Consider the following 19,264-nt stretch of genomic DNA (forward strand, 5'->3'; position numbering starts at 1 on the left):
CAGGATGTTTCAGCGAACTCTTTCAAAAATTCTTAAAGGTTGCTTGTGGCAGGTAGCACAATTCTAGTTCATGAGCTGGTCTACTCGAAGAGGTGGACGTTACTTCCACAAGAAATTGAAATGCATAATCGAATATTTAACAGAAATTTACTAATTAAGTTTTTAACTAATTACCTGATGGCTCATATTGCAATTTACAAATTGCAGCCTTGGAGTTCGCCAGGCTACTTGGAACAAATTCTTGGGATGACACCAGTTTCGAGATATAAATTCCCGAACTTTGCGGAGAAACGCATTGGCGTTCCAATTAGTTTCTTAACAAATCGTTGCTTTATGCATTGAAGCACCAAATTAACTGGAACGCCAATGCATTTCTCCGCAAAGTTCGCGAATTAATATCCCGAAACTGGTGTCATCCCGAGCATTCGTTCCAAGTGGATCGCCTTGCGAACTCCCCGGCTTCAATTTGTAAATTACAATATGGGCCATCAGGTAATTAGTTTAAAACTGAATTAGTGAATTTTTGTTGATTATAGTCGATTATGCATTTCAATTTTTTGTGCAAGTAATGTCCGCCTAGTAGGCCAGCTCATTAACTAGAATTGGGTTATCTGCCACAGGCCACCTTAAATAAATTTTGAAAGTGTTCGCTGAAACACCCTGTATATAAGAGCGCCATATATGGACATACTAAAACTTTAGAAGTGGCCTTATATAGAAATGTCCCATATATGGGCATATTAAAGATTTGGCAGATATGGCCATATATAGCATATAAGGGTCCCATATATGGACATATTAAAAATTGGGCAGATATGGCCATATATAGCATATAAGGGGGCCATATATGGGGATATTCAAAATTGGGCAGATATGGCCATATATGGCCCTTATATGCCATATATGGCCATATCTGCCCAATTTTTAATATGCCCATATATGGCCTTTTTCATATCAGTCCATATCTGACATTTTCGTAAGGGGAAGCTCGAGACCACAGAAGCAGAAATATATCGTGGCGCAGTGATAAGGGCGAGGTCCGAGCGGCTTTGGTTGGGCGAAACGCCCACCAAACGAGCGCTATGCGACGAAAAATAAACATGCAGTATCAAAAGAAATTAACAAAATCAGTTTTCGCAATGACGTTACTCAAGATTTGGGCTGCTGAGCACGAGGTCGCGGGATCGAATCCCGGCCACGGCGGCCGCATTTCGGTGGGGGCGAAATGCGAAAACACCCGTGTACTTAGATTTAGGTGCACGTTAAAGAACCCCAGGTGGTCCAAATTTCCGGAGTCCCCCACTAAGGCGTGCCTCATAATCAGAACTGGTTTTGGCACGTAAAACCCCATAATTTTTTTTACTCAAGATGGTGAACTGATACAGCTTGCCTTTGTTGAATATTATAGAAGATTATTTAGTCATAAAACATGCGATACTGAACGTTTCTAAGCGATTTTCCAAGGTCGATCCACATGGTCGGGAAGCTTCAGGCGAAAAGCGGTTCAGAACCAATTGTCACCGAGATCAGCAAGGGTGGTTATGGGAGCACCAATTGAAGCGCGACTATGTTTGGAGGGAATAAACAATGGGAAAGAAAAAAAGCGTTTTTTAAATTAAAGCGAGAGGCAGTTAGATTCATTCAACTAAAATAAAATTCCTAATCCATTTTATATACGCATGGCTAGAAAAGAAGATACCACTCTGTTTTACTTGATCATTATCAATAAATACCTTGTTTCAGCGCCCACCGTGAGAGCGCCCATCGATAGCGGCGGGCGTTGACGCCGCTATCAGTTGCAATGCAATGCAGCTCTTGGAGTGTGTGGAAAGGCGCGCTCGTAAAGTTCACCTGTTACAATAATCCCCCCTCCCATGTGTTGTGTTGCATGTCGACGTTTATCTGAATTAGGTGACGCGGGTAGTTTTATTGTTTCTTGACCTGTGCAGTCAAATGTAGTGAGTTGCGACCGTCAGATACTTGTTTACTTTAGTTGTTTTCGTGCAACAGCGCTGGCCGACGGGCTTGGCGTCCGAGGAAAGGACGAGCAGTCTACGCAATCTACGCCCAAAGCGTTCGTGGGCCTCCAAAGAAAGTATGTTCTGTGCAGCGATGCGATTTCGACACCCGTACGGCTGATCTTTTCCGGCATCGCTTTGGGCGCTGAAAACTCGGAACGCCCATGAAGTCGAATGGCGGGGTATTTGGATATACAGCTCTAATGGCAGGCCTCCGAAAACAAATTTCGCGCCTATGAGAACAAAATGACGTCACTTCTGTTTTTGACGGATATGACGTCAAATTATTTTTTCTTCCGCCGGAAGTGTTCCCTCCTCACACAGATGGCGCTAAGCCCCATGAACCGCCGGTAAGCAACCATGTTTTGAACGTATGGGCTTCTATGGGAGCTTCGCTACCAGATGTATTTACCTTGGATTTTCTGCCGCTTATCCCTAAGCTTTCTGACGAAACAAAACAGTCACTGGAAAGGCCAATGACAGTCGGGGAAGTTGAGCAGGCGATAGACGACCTCAGTCCTGGCAAATCACCTTGTCCAGATGGTCTCGGTGCCGCCGTGTACAAGTTCTTCAAAAGAGACATGGCAGAGTCCCTACATCGAGTTATAGAAGAATGCTACGAAGAAAAACTAACACCACCGTCCTTTCGAACATCCCATGTGATCCTGATTCCGAAAACTAATGACCCGGTGAAACTGCTTTCTGTGGAAGCCTACCGACCAATAAGCTTAACGAATACTGATTACAAGATCTTTATTAAAGTTTTGCCTCGCCGTTTCCAAAGTGCTATCAAGTCCCTTGTAGGTCCACATCAGACTTGCGGAATTAAAGGAAGAACAATTCTTACAAATATTCACGTAGCAAGAACGGTTCTCGAATGTTGCGATGCCATGCAGGATCGAGTTGCAATGGTTCAAATGGATTTGAACAAGGCTTCTGATAGAGTTGTGCATGAAATTCTGTTCCTCATCCTGAAGCACGTCAATGTAGGATCTGTAATTCTAGATGGAGTGAAAATGGTCTATGATAACTGTACAGCGAGACTTGTCATCAATAAGAAACTAAGTGAAATGATTCGTATTGAAACATCTGTAAAACAAGGCTGTTGTTTGTCATCCCTCCTCTTTGATCTTTACCTGGAACCCTCTTGTTTAATAGTACTTGCAAATCCGAGTATTCGAGGCTACACTTTCTTCAACAGTGAAGTTAAAATCCTCGCTTATGCGGATGATATAGCTGCATTTTGCGCAAATGAAGAAAGCGTGTACGAAGTTGTAGAAGAGGCTAACAATTTTTGTAGTGCAACAGGAAGCAATGTAAGCTGGAATAAATGTCTTGGGGTTCTGGCATGGCAGCTGGGAGAGTGCTCCAGACATGATCTGAAACATAAAATGGAGCACAACTCTCGATAGCTATCTGGGAGTTCAAATGAAACACGACTTATCTACTCGAAGCCGTCCAGAATAAAGCAGCGCGATTCATCATGTCATCCTACTCCCGATTTCAAAGCGTTTCATCTGTGAAGCAAGCACTAAACATGACGCCACTCGCAATGCGCAGGAAATTCGCCAGATTATGCTTTTTTCACACACTGTATCACAACAACACATCATTTGCCCGGTCACACATTTTACCGCCACCTCATACTTCAGATCGCATCGATCATGCCTATAAAGTTAACCCTATCTTCGCCCGGACGGAAAAGTACAAGAATTCGCCGTTAACCTTATCAATAAAAGAATGGAATGAGTTACCCTCCAGAATTGCCACGATAACAGTCTTCTTTATTTCATTCAGCATTACTAACGTATTTACAATCCTAGCACTTTTAGCAACATTTCTCTCTCCGAGAGCACTTATTCGCTTTCGCTATTTTGTTTTTGCTTCGTTGAGTGTGAATTTTGTAAGAATATTTACCTTGTTATTATGTTTCACGACTTGATGTACCCCAAAGTGCTGTATTTACCACCTGCGCTGCTTCTTCATTTGAAAAAATTGTGTTTTGCTTTATGTCCCCCCCCCTATGTAATGCCCCTGTGGGCCCTTAGGGTATCTAAATAAAATAAAATTAAAATAAATATAAGGACAGGAAAGACTATTGGTCAGATGAAGCAAGAAGAGTTAAATTACAAACAGAAAAATGGGGGGTCATAATTTTTCTGTTTTCAAGAGCAGCCGTTTGTAATGTGTTTTTGATAGCTAAAGTGTACTATGTGCTCCAAGTGTTAAGCATAACTAGGGTTTTTGTATAAAAACTGCACAGAGTGTTTGCAGTCTTTATCTGGGGGTCGACTTGGGAGCGCATGAGTCGTTGCAACCTTTTTCATAAAGTTAAAAACGGGGGGCTTGGGGCTATCGCACCTGTTTTTTAAGCAGATTGTGACGAGGTTTTTTCTCTTGCGTGATCAAGCTGACGTATTTCTTCGAACTGTAATCCAAGTGCGATTACGAGATTCCTTGCCAGACTACGTTGTATCAACGTTTTTTTTCGGCCAGCGTTGTTATCTGGCTACCTACGTGAAGTTGTAGCGGCTATGCAGATTACTAACGCCAGGTTTTCCAATGAATACTTATCGTCTGTGACACGTAAGCGATTGTACAAAGACTTACTTGATGTTTTTTTGCCAATTCCTGTGTACCGCGGGCTGTACCAGCTGGGCTCAGAGCGCGACGTCCTCAAGCGTGTTAAGCGAATGCCAGTGAAAGCCTCAATGAAATCCTTTTTTTTCTAATTGCATACCGATACCCTCCCTGTAAAACCATGGCTGCAGAGCAAAGGCCTCTTCGTTCCATGGTCTGTAAACTGCCTAATATGTAGAAAACCGTAAACAATTGAACATCTTTTTCTTGATTGCCATGACGCGATGTTTCTATGGAATGTGCTTCAAAGGACCTTAAAAAAGGACCTACCTTTAAGCGCTTTCGGAATTCGTTACTTACCTTGTGTGGAACCAGAGGGTGTACCAAGTGATATGTTCATAGTGATGTGTATGCACAGTGTCTGGGGAACAAGAATGGACGTCAGACAGGCGCATTTGAGTCCGAGATCGGCAAGAGATTATTTCATTGAAGCTGTTATCTTCATACGAGATGCATACAAGGCACTAGATCCTCCAGAATGGATTACTGTTTTTGATCATTTGGACACAATCGGGCCCTTTTAAAACGCAGGAACTAGCCGAGTGGCTAGGGATTTTCCTGTACTTTTTGTTTGCAATTGCTGTATCTGTGAAATGTTGATCACAAGGTAATAAAGAAAAAAAAGAAAAAAAAAGGTTCCCCTGGTGTAGTGGTTATCAATTACACTTCCGGACACCGTCGGGTACGGACGTGGTTGACATGAGCTCCGTCAGCATCGGAGCGGCTTCAGCGACCGAACAGAGCCGCGGTACCAGGACAAATATGAACGAGGATTCGGAGTATCAGGTGCTGCTGCCACAATTACCAACTGGACGAGTGGTTTTGAACACTTTGTTTTTACACGCAGACATGCGTGCTAGACCGTATCGCGTGGAACATTTCTGGGACATGCTGGCAAGTTTGAAGTTGCTGCACGACGTAGTTGCGCTAGGGGCGTATCAAATGAGTCACGTATGGGCAGTAACATTCAAGAACGGTGAAGCTGTGAAGCAAATGCTATGTGCAAGAGAGGTCAAGGTCAAAGAGCGCCGTTGCATAGTTATCGATCCTGGGAACCAAGCGGTGCGTCTAAAGGTACATTGGATGCTTCACAACCTTCCGGATGAGGATGTGTGCGAAGCCTTGGCACCCTTCGGCACTGTCAAGGACATTACTCGAGAACGGTGGCGTGTTCAAGGACTGCGAGAGATCCCGGGCGGGAACAAAGCTTTTTCATTTTTATTTCTATTGCGATCGTATAAGCGCAGAAGAAAAGGGGGAGCGAAATACTGTACTTCGTGCTCGGTTCCCGTAGTGTAGTGGTTATCACGTGCGCCTTACACGCGCAAGGTCCCCGGTTCGATCCCGGGCGGGAACAGAGTTTTTTCATTTTTATTTCTATTGCGATTGTATACGCGCAGAAGAAAAGAGGGAGCGAAATACTCTACTCCGTGCTCGGTTCCCGTGGTGGATTCTACTTCCGGCCGTGATAGCAAACGGACGCTTGTGGAATGGGCTCCGCCGGAGCGGTATCAGCGGCCCAGGTGGGCCGCGGAAACAGGTTTTTTGCTGATGACACCCAGGACTATCAAGTTGTTCTGCCGTCGCTGCCAACAGGTACATCTGTTGCGAATACTGTTTTTCTTCACGGGGACTTGAAAGCGAGGCCTTATCGTGTAGAAGATTTTTGGGACATGTTGGTTCATCTTGGAGTGCTCCCTGAAGTAATAGCTTTGGGGGCGTTCCAGATGAACCACGTTTGGGCCGTCACGTTCAAAAGTGCCGAAGCTACTAAGAAGATGGTAGGAATCGGTGAAGTACGGGTCAAGGAGAAACGGTGCCTTGTGGTTGACCCCGAAAATCAAGAAGTACGTATAAAGCTCTACTGGGTACTACATAATGTAGCAGACGAAGAAGTGCGTTCTGCCCTGGCACCGTACGGGAAAGTGAGTGATATCTACAAGGAGCGCTGGCGAGTGCATGGAATAGCTGACAAGGGGTCGTCAACGCGCACAGCTGAAGCTCAAGCCTGGTGTGACGCTAGAAGATTTACCCCATCAGTTGCGGGTTGCAGGAATCATGGCTCTACTCGTCGCACCGGGACGCCCCCCGCTATGCTTGAGGTGCCATGCCACGGCTCATATCAGGCGTGACTGCCGGGTACCGCGGTGTGCTATGTGTCGGCGATATGGCAAATGAAAGCAGCTGCGTGCGAACCTACGCAAACGTGGCGGGTGTCAAAGCGAATGAAGAAATATCGACGGAACATCTAATAGACGAGGCAGACGCGGCTGAAACTACCCCCGAGGCAGACAGCTCGCGAATTCCTGGTGCGGCTAGCACCGCCCACGTGAAGCAAAAGGATGCAACCTTTACTGAGGAAGTGACCGCCAACACTTCGACCGAGGCTGCAGAGACTTGGTGACGGGCGCCCCAACGAGCCAAGGCAATGCACCTGGCGTGAGGGTCGAGGAAGACCCTGTAACTACAGGCGTCACTATGAGTAGTGCCAGCAGCCTTGCGTCAAAACGACTCCATGAAGATGGCAAAGAGGGGCACGCGACCGACCAGATTGCAACGGATGAGCCGCCTGTGAAGACGACACCTATTCGAAGGGCTACATTGAAATTCACACCGAAAATACCGCTCGAGCCACGGCCCGAGCGGAAACCGCCGGCCCCGCCGGCGACGTGACGTGACGTCCTTTTTTTTCTTTCAACCGGACAATAGCAGCGGAGTTGACCGGAGGAGACAATGCGTCGACGCCGCCACGGCAAAATCAAAGTTGGAATCAAAATGGCTGGAGTGACTTGGATATGCTTTATAAATGTGAGTGGGTTGTCGTCTTGTATTAAGCAAGGTACTACCATGCGGTTTTGTGTAGCGTAAAAAAATGGCAATTACTCTTCAAACACCTCTTTATGTGGGCACCCTTAATGTGCGGGGCTTGTCGACGCAGAGGAAGCAATACCAGCTGAATCGACTGTTTATGGAAAATGAGCTGGACGTAATTGCCATACAGGAGACAAAGATTGGAAGTGAAGAAGGAACAAACCGCATGGTTGAACCTTTTAGGACGTACTACAATGTATACGTTTCGCATGCAATTGGTACCGCCGGTGGTTGTGCGCTGTTTGTGAAGCACTCCACAGGAATATCTGTTGACAGTGTGTACACGTGTGACACTGGGCGGCTTATTGTATGTGACATAACGTTGCAGGCCCAGAATTTCCGAATAGTTGGTTTATATGCCCCAAACGTAGCAAATGAGCGCAGATTGTTTTTCGAAGGTGTTGAACATTATCTGACCTGTGACAGGACTGTTATAATGATGGGGGACTTTAACTGTGTCTGCAGAGTAGAGGATAGGGCAAGAGTTTCCGCGATACGGGATGCGAGTGTATCAGTATTAAACTCACTGACTGTAGAACACCAATTAGAAGATGTAGCGTACTTCCTATCAAACGGTACATTGCCTCGGTTCACCCACTACCAGCGGGACAACCAAGCTAGACTGGACCGAATCTATGTTTCGGCAGATTTGGCACTCTTTTGCAAGAAATACGATGTTAAAAACGTTTCTTTTAGCGACCATAGCTTGGTTATATGTACGCTAGGCCCGAGGAAACCAGCGAAGTTCAACTGGGAGCTGTGGAAATGCAATGTTAAGATCCTCGATGATGAGGTATATGTGCAGGAAATAAAAAGAAAAATTGGAGATCTACTGGAAAGTGAACCGGGATGTTACGCTGAAGCATGGGAAGATTTCAAACAAAACGCGAAAATTTCAGCTATCGAAAGAGCCGGCGCATTGCGTAGACAGCAAAGGAAAGAAGAAACTGAGCTGCAAAGTCGGCTTGACTTTTATTTGAATGCGGACACTGCAGCTCCGGGTACCTTTGCCAGAGAAATAAAAGAAGTTAAAAGCAAACTAGAAGTAATTAATACAGAAAGATACAGAGGAGCAGTAGTACGCGCACGTGCGGAAAAATATATATGGGTGAAAACCCGACCAAACGTGCTCTATCAGACGAAAAAAGCTATGCGTCGCGCAACGAAATAAAAGCGATAATGTACAGAGATGAAGTTGTGCGAGACGAGAAACTGATACGACGCGCTTTTGTCGATTATTATCAAGAATTGCTTGGCCACGAACCACAGATTGAGGAAGGATTTCCATGCGATTTCTTGAGGCTCATGCCAAAACTAGAAGAATTTAAAACGAACCTCGAAGCTCCAATCAACGTTGCAGAAATAAAGTGGGCGATCGGGGATTTGAGTGCAGGGAAATCACCAGGCCCTGATGGTTTGGGTTCAGAATTCTAAAAGGCGTTTAAAACGGAAATAGCAGTTGTCCTCCTTAACGTTATAATTGAGGCATACAGAAGAAAGAAGTTACCCCCTTCTTTCAGGCAGAGCCATGTTGTACTTTTTCCAAAAACAGACGATCCAGCTGCATTGCTGTCAGTACGAGCGTATCGACCAATAAGTCTAACGAACACGGACTAGAAGATTTTCACTAAAGTTTTAAGCAGAAGACTTCAAAGCGTTATAATCAAACTTGTAGGGCCACATCAGACTTGCGGCATAAAAGGAAGGTCCATTCTGACCAACATACACGTAGCTAGAACAGTCCTGGAGTGCTGCGATTCCTACTGCGGGAAAGTCGCAATGTTACAACTCGACTTAGAGAAGGCATTCGACAGAGTTGCGCATAAAGTCCTTTTCAACATTATAGAATATATCAATGTCGGGATGGTCTTGATGGAAGGCATAACAATGTGTTATGCGGACATTTCTAGCAGGATTAAAGTTAATAAATCATTAACTGCCCGTTTCCAGATAAAGTCCTCTGTTAGGCAAGGATGCCCATTGTCTCCTTTACTGTTTGCGCTGTACCTGGAGCCTTTCTGTTTGAAAATAATGTCGTCCAGTGCAATAAAAGGTTTTAAGTTGAGCACAAGCGAAGTTAAGCTACTCACATATGCTGACGACATTGCTATTTTCTGTACTGACCAAGCAAGTGTCAGGAACGCGGTGAGTGTCGCGACGAGTTTTTGTAAAATGACAGGCAGCGTTATCAATTGGGACAAATCTTTGGGCCTTTGGCATGGGGATTGGGATGACAACTCTGCAGTCTTTGAAAACATGCAGTGGACGGTTTCACCAACGAAATACCTCGGGGTGCCTTTAAATCACTACAGAGACACTAATGACTATTGGAAGAATGAAGCAGAGCAAATAAAGGAAAAATCTACCAAGTTTGGAGGGAGAGACCTATCTATATTTGCAAGGTCAACAGTGTGTAACCTCTTTCTGGTAGCCAAGATCTGGTACGTTCTTCAAGTATTGTGTGCGACGAGAGCAAGCATTCAAAGGCTGCACCGGGTGCTTGCAGTATATATATGGGGTTCAACATGGGAGCGTACAAGTCGCACAAATTTATTCCGCTCCTTGAAAAGCGGCGGACTGGGCTTGGCGCATTTGTTTTTAAAACAGGTAGTGTCCAGATTTATCTTTGTGCGGGACCAAAGCAACGGTTTCCTACGTACTGTTATTCAAATGAGATTATGTGATGTTATGCCGGCGTTTATTGTGTCATCTGATCGGGTTAAAGGGCCGAAAGTACGAGGCTTCCTGCGAGAAGTCGTCTGGTCTTACCAGTTCCTCGTGGCACGGTTCTCGTTGGAATACCTCAGCAGCGTCACTCGAAAGAAACTGTATAAAGATGTTGTTGATGTATCTATGCCAGAACCATTGTATCGCTCCATGTTTCCAGCAGGGACTGGCAAAGACGTACTGAAAAGGGTGAAGCGGATGCCAGTACGATTTACGGTTAAAACGTTTTTCTTTCACTTGCACACCGGAACTCTGCCCGTTAAACTGTGGTTAGAGCAGAAGGGTATTTTTGTGCCTTGGACGATAAATTGCTTACTGTGCAAAAAGCCGGAAACTATTGACCATATTTTCCTGGATTGTGAAGATTCCACCTTCTTATGGGACATACTGCAGCGCACCTTGAAAAAAGATTTGCCGCTTACCCCATATGGCATCCGCTTCCTCCCAACCGCAAACGATAAAGGAGTGCCGTATGACATGTTTATGGCGCTATGTCTTCATAGCATATGGAAAACAAGAATGGCAGTGCATCATGCCGACTTAAACCCCCAGCCTGCCAGAGAATATTTCAAAGAAGGCATCGCCTTCATTCGTGATATACTTAAAGCGCAGAATGATCCACCACAATGGATGCCGGTATTAGATGCTCTTGTTAACCTGAAGCGGTTTTAATTACCCATGTTTGCCGAAAGCAGGCAAGCGTTTTTAATTACAGAATGTAGCATGTATTAGTGAGTTTTTTGTTTTGTATCTTTCCTGAGAAAGGAAATAAAGAAAAAAAAGGTTCCCGTGGTGTAGTGGTTATCACGTGCGCCTCACACGCGCAAGGTCCCCGGTTCGATCCCGGGCGGGAACAAAGCTTTTCGTTTTTATTTCTATTGCGATTGTATACGCGCAGAAGAAAAGGGGGAGCGAAATACTCCTCTTAGTGCTCGGTTCCCGTGGTAAAGTGGTTATCACGTGCGCCTTACACGCGCAAGGTCCCCGGTTCGATCCCGGGCGGGAACAGAGCTTTTCATTTTTATTTCTATTGCAATTGAATACGCGCAGAAGAAAAGGGGGAGCGAAATACTCCTCTTCGTGCTCGGTTCCCGTGGTAAAGTGGTTATCACGTGCGCCTTACACGCGCAAGGTCCCCGGTTCGATCCCGGGCGGGAACAGAGCTTTTCATTTTTATTTCTATTGCGATTGAATACGCGCAGAAGAAAAGGGGGAGCGAAATACTCTACTTCGTGCTCGCTTCCCGTGGTGTAGTGGCTATCACGTGCGCCTTACACGCGCAAGGTCCCCGGTTCGATTCCGGGCGGGAACAGAGTTTTCATTTTTATATCTATTGCGATTGTATACGCGCAGAAAAAAAGGGGGAGCGAAATACTCTACATCGTGCTCGGTTCCCGTGGTGTAGTGGTTATCACGTGCGCCTCACACGCGCAAGGTCCCCGGTTCGATCCCGGGCGGGAACAAAGCTTTTTCATTTGTATTTCTATTGCGATCGTATACGCGCAGAAGAAAAGGGGGAGCGAAATACTCTACTCCGTGCTCGGTTCCCGTGGTGTAGTGGTTAACACGTGCGCCTCGATCACACGCGCAAGGTCCCCGGTTCGATCCCGGGCGGGAACAAAGCTTTTTCATTTTTATTTCTATTGCGATCGTATACGCGCATAAAAAAAGGGGGAGCGAAATACTCTACTCCGTGCTCGGTTCCCGTGGTGTAGTGGTTATCACGTGCGCCTCACACGCGCAAGGTCCCCGGTTCGATCCCGGGCGGGAAGGAAGCTTTTTTATTTTTATTTCTATTGCGGTCGTATACGCGCAGAAGACAATGGGGAGCGAAATATTCTACTCCGTGCTCGGTTCCCGTGGTGTAGTGGTTATCACGTGCGCCTTACACGCGCAAGGTCCCCGGTTCGATCCCGGGCGTGAACAAAGCTTTTTCATTTTTATTTCTATTGCGGTCGTATACGCGCAGAAGAAAAGGGGGAGCGAAATATTCTACTCCGTGCTCGGTTCCCGTGGTCATTCCACTTCCGGGCACCGTAGTGAACGGACGTGTGTATCATGTGCTCCCAAGGAGCGGTGGTTGCGGCTACGAACAGCCGCGGTAACAGGATGGACGGAACGGATGCCGAAGGATACGAAGTTATTTCGCCTACACTGCCTTCAGGTCGTAGTGTTTTCAACACTTTATTTTTGCATGCGGACATTCGTGCGAGGCCCTGCCCTCCGCGGCATTATATACAACGCCGTGGACTCCCAAACCCAGGACGAGATCGTCCAAGATCTACAAGCCATGAATGTCAACACTCCCTACGCCATCGCCGACGCACGCCAGATGGGGCGCTTGCAATCTATCCTCATCACCTTCGTCGGCACAACAACACTCCCCAGTGCCATCGTCTTCAACTGCGGGATCTACCGCTGCCACCCGTTCCGCCCGAAAGCCGAGGCCTGCACTAACTGCTGGGCTCCCGGCCACCGCGCGGACGTGTGCACGAAGCCCAAATCCACCCTCTGTCACCGCTGCGGCCAGGCTCACAAGGCAGTCGAGCCCCCGACCTGCGTCCCCTGCTGCATCTTGTGCAGGGGAGCCCACGTCACGGGCTCGCGTCCGTGCAAGCTCCGGTTCGACCGGAACGGCCCGTCGTCACCTCCGGCCACCTCTAAGCCTCAGCGTCCCCCACCAGCGCCACCCACCGGGCCCATCCACAAGACCTCTCGGCCTTCCCGCCGCCGCTCTCCCTACCGTGGTGCCCGGTCTGCCAGCCGCCACCGCTCCGTCTCCTTCCCGCCTCTGCCCAGGTCCGAGGCGTCCACCGCCCCCACCACCACATCACCGGTAAGCTGGAAATCGCAGCCTCACACGTCGGACCCCCAAACCGCGGCCCTCAAGGCCACTATCGCTGCCCAGCAGCTACAAATTCAGGAGCTGTCGCGCCAGTTGCAGGCCGCGCTAGCGCGTCTGTCCTCCCCCGCTCCTTCTCCTTCTCCTTGCCCAGCTACCGCACCTTCACAAACGCCGCCTCAGCTGGCGCCAGCAGAGGAGCCAATGAACACGGCACCCTCGGCTGCGTCATCGCGCGCCTCCTCTCCCACCCGCCACCCCCCGCACAAACGCCGATCACCCTCTTCCGATGACGTAGCGCCCGAGCGTGACATCGTTCGCAAAACAACCTCCTTCTTGGAGGCGTTTGAGCAGCGCGTCATGGCGCGCTTCGTGCGACTTGAGGAGCGCATCGCCGGTGTCGACAACCGCGTGGCCACCATCGAATCCCACCTTACCGCCCTAGACACCAGGGTCGCGGTCCTAGATGCCCGCCAGAGCGCGACTGAGGCCACCCTCGCGCACCTCTCGCTCCCCGCCCCCCTCCCCCCGGCACCTACCCCAACTCCGTCCGGTGACCCCGCCATCCATCATGGCCAGACACCCCCCGCACCTTAATCTCTGGCAGTGGAATTGACGGGGGTTCCGCGGCAAGCGGAGCACCCTGCAGCTCCACCTCCAGAACATCCCTCCCGACACTCTCCCCTCTGTCCTAGCACTCCAGGAACCCCTAGCTCCCGTGAAGCTGCGCGACTACACCTTCTTTCATCCTTCTTCTGAGACCCACCCAAACGTTGCCACCCTGGTGCACCGTAACCTTGCTGCCGTGCTGCACCAGCTGGACGTTTCAGGCTGTGCCCATCTCCTCCTCGAAATCCTTCCCCGCCGTCGCACTGAGGCAAGCCTCTTTGTTCTCAATGTGTACAGCCCTCCCAAAGCCCCTTCAGCCCCTCTACTCCTCGTCCTCCGCAAAGCGCTCTCCTGCGCTGGCCGCAACGCCATGGTCGTTCTGGGCGATTTCAACGCACCTCATACTATCTGGGGCTACCCCCAGAACACCCGCAAGGGCCATTCGCTCTGGACTTTCATCCACAATGAATGTCTTTCCGTCCTTAATGACTTCGCTCGCCCCACCAGAATCGGATCCAGTGTCCAACGAGACACCAATCCGGACCTTACCTTCGCCAAAAATGTAGCCGATCCGACCTGGTCTAATACGGGAGTCTCCTTCGGTAGCGATCACTACATCCTCTGCACCACTTTCCCTCTCCCCTCCCTTGCTCGCACCTCTACTGGTCTCACCCAGAAAGTTGACTGGGACCGCTTCCGTTCCACTCGTCTTTCTACTTCCTCCTCTGCTCCTATCATCGATCTCTCTGCCTGGACTGAGACCCTTTTGGCAGACGTCCATACTGCTACATCCACACTCCCTGCAGCACCACACTCCACCACGGCAGACAGCCGTCTACTGCACCTTTGGGAGGCCTATCACGCTGTCCACCGCCGGTGGCAGGCTCAGAAATACAATCGCCGCCTTGCGCCTCCGTTTGGCCCGGCTCGCGTCGGACATGGAGGAGCACTGCTCCTCTCTTCTTCGACAACAGTGGGGCCAGACATGCGATCGCATGGCCAGCAACCTGGGTCTCCGCGACACGTGGTCACTTCTCAGGGTGCTGCTAGACCCTACACACACTAAAGCTTCCCAGCGCAAGGATATATCCCATCTCCTTCACTCCTCCACACTCACCGATAGTGACTTCCTGGCGGCCCTCCGGGACCGCTACCTCTGCACCGACCCCCCTACAACTCTTCCCGCCTACACCGGTTCCCCCAACCCTGACCTTGAGGCGGACATCTCCCTGGGAGAGGTTCGTGCGGCGCTACTCACGCTCCGCACCACTTCGGCCCCGGGGGCGGACCGCATCACTAACAAGGCACTCCGAAACCTAGATACCCCCTCCCTCGAAGCCCTTACTGACCTTCTCAATGAGCATTGGCAGGCTGGTACTCTTCCTTCCTCCTGGACCCATGCACGTGTCTCTTTCATCCCCAAACCCGGTAAACCTATTGCCCTCGAGCACCTCCGCGGCCGCCCCATCTCTCTCACCTCCTGTCTCGGCAAGCTGTTCGAGCACGTCATCCTGGCTCGCCTCCAGACCTATCTGGATCATCATGACCTATATCCGGACTCTATGTTCGGCTTTCGTCCCCAGTTGTCCACCCAGGATGTCATGCTCCAGCTTTCCGAGGATGTCCTACACCCCTCCCACCACAAACGCGCTCGAGCTATCCTGGCGCTGGACCTTACCAAAGCATTCGACAATGTACACCACACCGCCATTTTGGACGCTCTCTCCTCCCTTCATGTCGGACCCCGTGTCCATGCTTACGTGACCGCTTTCCTCGCCCACCGCACAGCCGAGATCTAGTACGGCCCACTTTTTTCTCCTTCTTTCTCCCTTGGCAACAAGGGTACTCCCCAAGGCTCTGTCTTGTCCCCTCTTCTATTTAACGTCACCCTCTTCGCGCTGGCACGTGCACTACGCACTATCCCAGCTCTGTCTCATGCTTTCTACGCCGATGACATCACCCTATGGGTGACCACCGGCAATCTTGGCGACATGGAGACCACTCTCCAGGCGGGCGTGGACGCGGTGGTGACTCACGCCCGGTCTGTCGGGTTGAGCTGCTCCCCGGCCAAATCGGAGCTTTTGCTCTTTCTGCCTCGGGGGATGGCCCCCCTGTCGCCTTCTCGACTCACAGTCTCCCTTGACGGCACACCCATTCCCCTCGTCTCCACTCTCCGCATTCTCGGACTCTTTCTTCAGTCCAATGGCAAGACACCACCCTCATCACTCGACTCACAAACACTGTACACCAGACCATCCGCCTAATACGCCGCATTGCCAACCGTCACCACGGCATGCGCGAACACGACCTCCGCCGCCTAGTCCAGGCCTTCGTTCTCAGCCGCTTCATCTATTCTCTTCCGTATATTTTCCTTTCACGCACCGAGGAAGACAAAGTCAACAGCCTCATTCGTCAGGCATATAAGTCGGCCCTGTCTCTTCCCACATCTACTTCAACGGCTCGGTTACTGTCGATGGGCGTCCACAACTCCCTTACAGAGCTGACGGAGGCCCATCGCACGGCCCAGCTCCTCCGTCTCTCCCGCACTCGGCCTGGTCGCGCACTTCTCTCTACCCTTAAACTCTCCCCTCTTACCCCTCTTCCCACGAACCAGGACGTCCGTCCTCTCTACCCTTAAACTCTCCCCTCTTACCCGGCGAACCAGGACGTCCGTCTCAAGCTTCATTGGCTTCTCTTTAACGTGGCGGACGAAGATGTGCGTGTAGCGCTTGCTCCGTACGGGAAAGTGACCGACGTCTCTAAGGAAAAGTGGAGGGTTCAAGGAATCCAGGACAAGGGGTCGACGACGCGCCTCGTGCGCCTCAATCTCCATAATGGCATTAAGGTGGACGACCTTCCACACCAGCTGCGCGTCGCCGGTGACATGGCCCTTCTTGTCGCGCCTGGAAGAGCGCCACTATGCCTGCGGTGTCATAGCAAGGGCCATATCCGACGTGAGTGCCGAGTTCCTCGCTGCACGCACTGCCGGCGTTTTGGACACGAAGAAAATGAGTGCGTGAAGACGTACGCAAGTGTCGCAGGGCCGGTTGGAGGAGACGACACCGCCGAACTTGTCATGGACGAGGCTGACGCTGAGGAAGCCGCAAGCGAAGCAACGCCGAAGGTCGAGGGGCATGATGAGGCAACGTTAGCCCCTCCCGACAAGCTGCAGGATACAAGTACAAACGACGAAAGCCCAAAAATGACTGACACAGTAGGTGACGCCATGGGCGCCGTCAAAGTGCACGACGTCCCAGCGCAGTCACCGTCATGCGACGAGCCGGTAGTCATGGACGTAAGCGAGGCAGCAAGCGGCGCCACTGTCAGCAAGCGTGGCCACGATGCTACGTTGGACGAAAATGAGGCCCTGACTGCAGAGAACTCTGAGGGACCGCCGCCAAGGCGGCGATCACCCGGGGGTCACTGATCAGACCGCGACCGAATATACCACCGGACCGTAAGGCGGCAGGCACGCCGCCGACGTAGCCGCGAGCGCGTGTGCCTCGCGGTATCTCTTCTAGTTATCTACAAGACCAAGCCAACCCCAAGGAACGATGGAGAACAATGATAAGGACACGAGCTGCGCCTTCCGAAGGCTGCCCAGGCAGCTACGGAAGGTTCGTACAAGAGGCCAAGGCAGCATCGACCCCAGACGCATGAGGTGGGTGCCATCCCTATTGAAAAATTTGTACGCGAATTGTGCGAGAAATGTGCGAGATGTATGCATATCGCACAGATTTGACGAGAAGTGTGCGATGTGCTACGCACATTCAACGAGATATCGTAGAAAATGTGCGAGATCTGTACGCATGAGCTGCGTAGACTTCACAAAGTGTGCGAGATCTATGCGAGGTGCTACGCGAATGCATGTGCGAGATGTACGCATGTGCGAGATGTGTGCGATGTGCTGCGCCAGCCTAACGAGATTCTGTACGAGGTGTGCGAGATAGCGTGTGATGTGTACGCACTGTAGTCATGTAAGCAACGAGATCTTGGCCGATGACTACGAATTGCATACAAAGTGCATCCACCTAAGTCGTAGTGTATACAAAAGCTCGTGAATGACAGCAAGATTTTATGATGAATCGTTTGTAGCACATGCAAGGACATAATCAATGTGCTGTATGACGACGTCGAACCATTGTGCCACATATAGCAGCATAAACTGCAGAATGAATAAGAGCGCCAGTGTTGAATTTCTGCAATTTTATATAATGACACACACATCTCCATCAAAGCTCATGTCAGTCCTAATGATGCAATGATTTTCACTTGGGGACATATTCTCGGATAATCACTTACGACAATACTCCTGTGCCTTCGTGTGACACATTGCTCAACCAGCCAATAAGCGCGCACTGACAGTGATATAGCCAAAAGCTGTTGTCTGAGAGTACGTCCCTTGTTCAGAGTGGATCACCCGAAGCTTTTAATGCAATATAGGTTTGAGTACCTTCACAGTTTCGGAAAAAAATGCTATAGGTTTGTTTTTATGCAGAATAAAAGAAGCTGGCAATGCGATTATAGCTCACTGAAAACACATCCAACACGGACAAGTTGGCAAATGATTTGATTGCATGCGGTTTGATCAGTAACAGAAGATGCACGCGCTTTGTCACAACCTGATCATATTGCTTGCGTCAGAGCTGTCAGTCAGAGGTAGCAATGCAGAAATTTCAAGCTGCACATTTTCCAAACAGCTAAGTGTGCCCCCCCCCCCCCCCCATAAGACGAGTAATTCACGAAGAAAGTTGGGTTAGTTGGTGTTGATGCAGTTGCTGTGACTAGTGCGCACAACGGAAAAAAAGGTGGGACAGGACAGAGCCCTCTCTCGTATCCCACCTTTTTCCCGTTAGTCTTGTTCGCGTTAGTAATTATGTCACAGCCCCCGCAAGACTATCAAATCTGCTAGTCACTTTTTATTGCCCATATTTTAAGAGGTTGTTAGTGCCTGTTTATGCCAAACTGTAGCAGGCAGGCATAAACTGGCCATGCATGCCCACATGTAAAAAATAAAAAGAACCACAAACTCAGTGTAAATAAATTGGTGAATAAATAGCCAAAATAGCAGCCAAAATCTATCGCACTTTGACAGAAAAAAATAACGAAATTACATAACCATCAATCACTAATGCTGTCATACGATCAGCACATTTTGCCCAATTGCTGCTTGAAAAATTATTTGCACTAAGTCTTTCACAACTTGTGCACTGTATGCTGAGAGAGCTTGACGTAGTAAAAAAACCTCGTATTTGCCGCGCAACAGCGGCAAATACGAGTTTAGCGTGGCAACGGAGCATTATCTGTGTATATACTACACAAAACTGAATTTGAAATTAACGGAGAAATAACTAAGTAGTTCGTGCAGTGATGGTTCAGAGCAAGGCAACGCTTTGCGATTCGTTAAAAGCTGACCTCGAAACGACCAAAATGTCAATGTCCCTACATTCAAGCAGGGTCGTTAAATGACGAACATGCAGCATATCCTGGCGTTCGCGCACGCCGGAAACAAACTAAAAAACACTTTTGCAAATCGCTGACACAATAACGACGCATA

The 19,264-nt window shown here is 49.4% G+C and overlaps 1 protein-coding gene and 9 non-coding genes across 10 annotated transcripts; all 10 read left to right on the forward strand.

Moving 5' to 3' along the window:
* The first annotated feature begins 5,942 nt into the window (after positions 1 to 5,942).
* On the forward strand, positions 5,943 to 6,015 carry Trnav-uac (transfer RNA valine (anticodon UAC)). The gene has a single exon. It is a non-coding gene; the product is annotated as a tRNA-Val (tRNA).
* A 106-nt stretch (positions 6,016 to 6,121) lies between these two features.
* Positions 6,122 to 17,134, forward strand: LOC119443544 (uncharacterized). Its single transcript, XM_037708392.2, has 2 exons — positions 6,122 to 6,505; positions 16,373 to 17,134. Exons 1-2 carry the CDS (start codon positions 6,149 to 6,151, stop codon positions 17,132 to 17,134), a joined length of 1,119 nt encoding a protein of 372 aa, XP_037564320.1. The 5' UTR covers positions 6,122 to 6,148.
* Trnav-cac (transfer RNA valine (anticodon CAC)) lies at positions 11,040 to 11,112 on the forward strand. Its single transcript has one exon. It is a non-coding gene; the product is annotated as a tRNA-Val (tRNA).
* Trnav-uac (transfer RNA valine (anticodon UAC)) lies at positions 11,192 to 11,264 on the forward strand. The gene has a single exon. It is a non-coding gene; the product is annotated as a tRNA-Val (tRNA).
* Trnav-uac (transfer RNA valine (anticodon UAC)) lies at positions 11,344 to 11,416 on the forward strand. The gene has a single exon. It is a non-coding gene; the product is annotated as a tRNA-Val (tRNA).
* Positions 11,495 to 11,568, forward strand: Trnav-uac (transfer RNA valine (anticodon UAC)). The gene has a single exon. It is a non-coding gene; the product is annotated as a tRNA-Val (tRNA).
* Trnav-cac (transfer RNA valine (anticodon CAC)) lies at positions 11,647 to 11,719 on the forward strand. Its single transcript has one exon. It is a non-coding gene; the product is annotated as a tRNA-Val (tRNA).
* On the forward strand, positions 11,800 to 11,876 carry Trnas-cga (transfer RNA serine (anticodon CGA)). The gene is given in 2 exon segments: positions 11,800 to 11,836; positions 11,841 to 11,876. It is a non-coding gene; the product is annotated as a tRNA-Ser (tRNA).
* Positions 11,957 to 12,029, forward strand: Trnav-cac (transfer RNA valine (anticodon CAC)). Its single transcript has one exon. It is a non-coding gene; the product is annotated as a tRNA-Val (tRNA).
* Trnav-uac (transfer RNA valine (anticodon UAC)) lies at positions 12,110 to 12,182 on the forward strand. Its single transcript has one exon. It is a non-coding gene; the product is annotated as a tRNA-Val (tRNA).
* Positions 17,135 to 19,264: the final 2,130 nt, after the last annotated feature.

The sequence above is a fragment of the Dermacentor silvarum genome, chromosome 1 (genome assembly GCF_013339745.2).
Source record: "Dermacentor silvarum isolate Dsil-2018 chromosome 1, BIME_Dsil_1.4, whole genome shotgun sequence".
NCBI lineage: Eukaryota > Metazoa > Arthropoda > Arachnida > Ixodida > Ixodidae > Dermacentor > Dermacentor silvarum.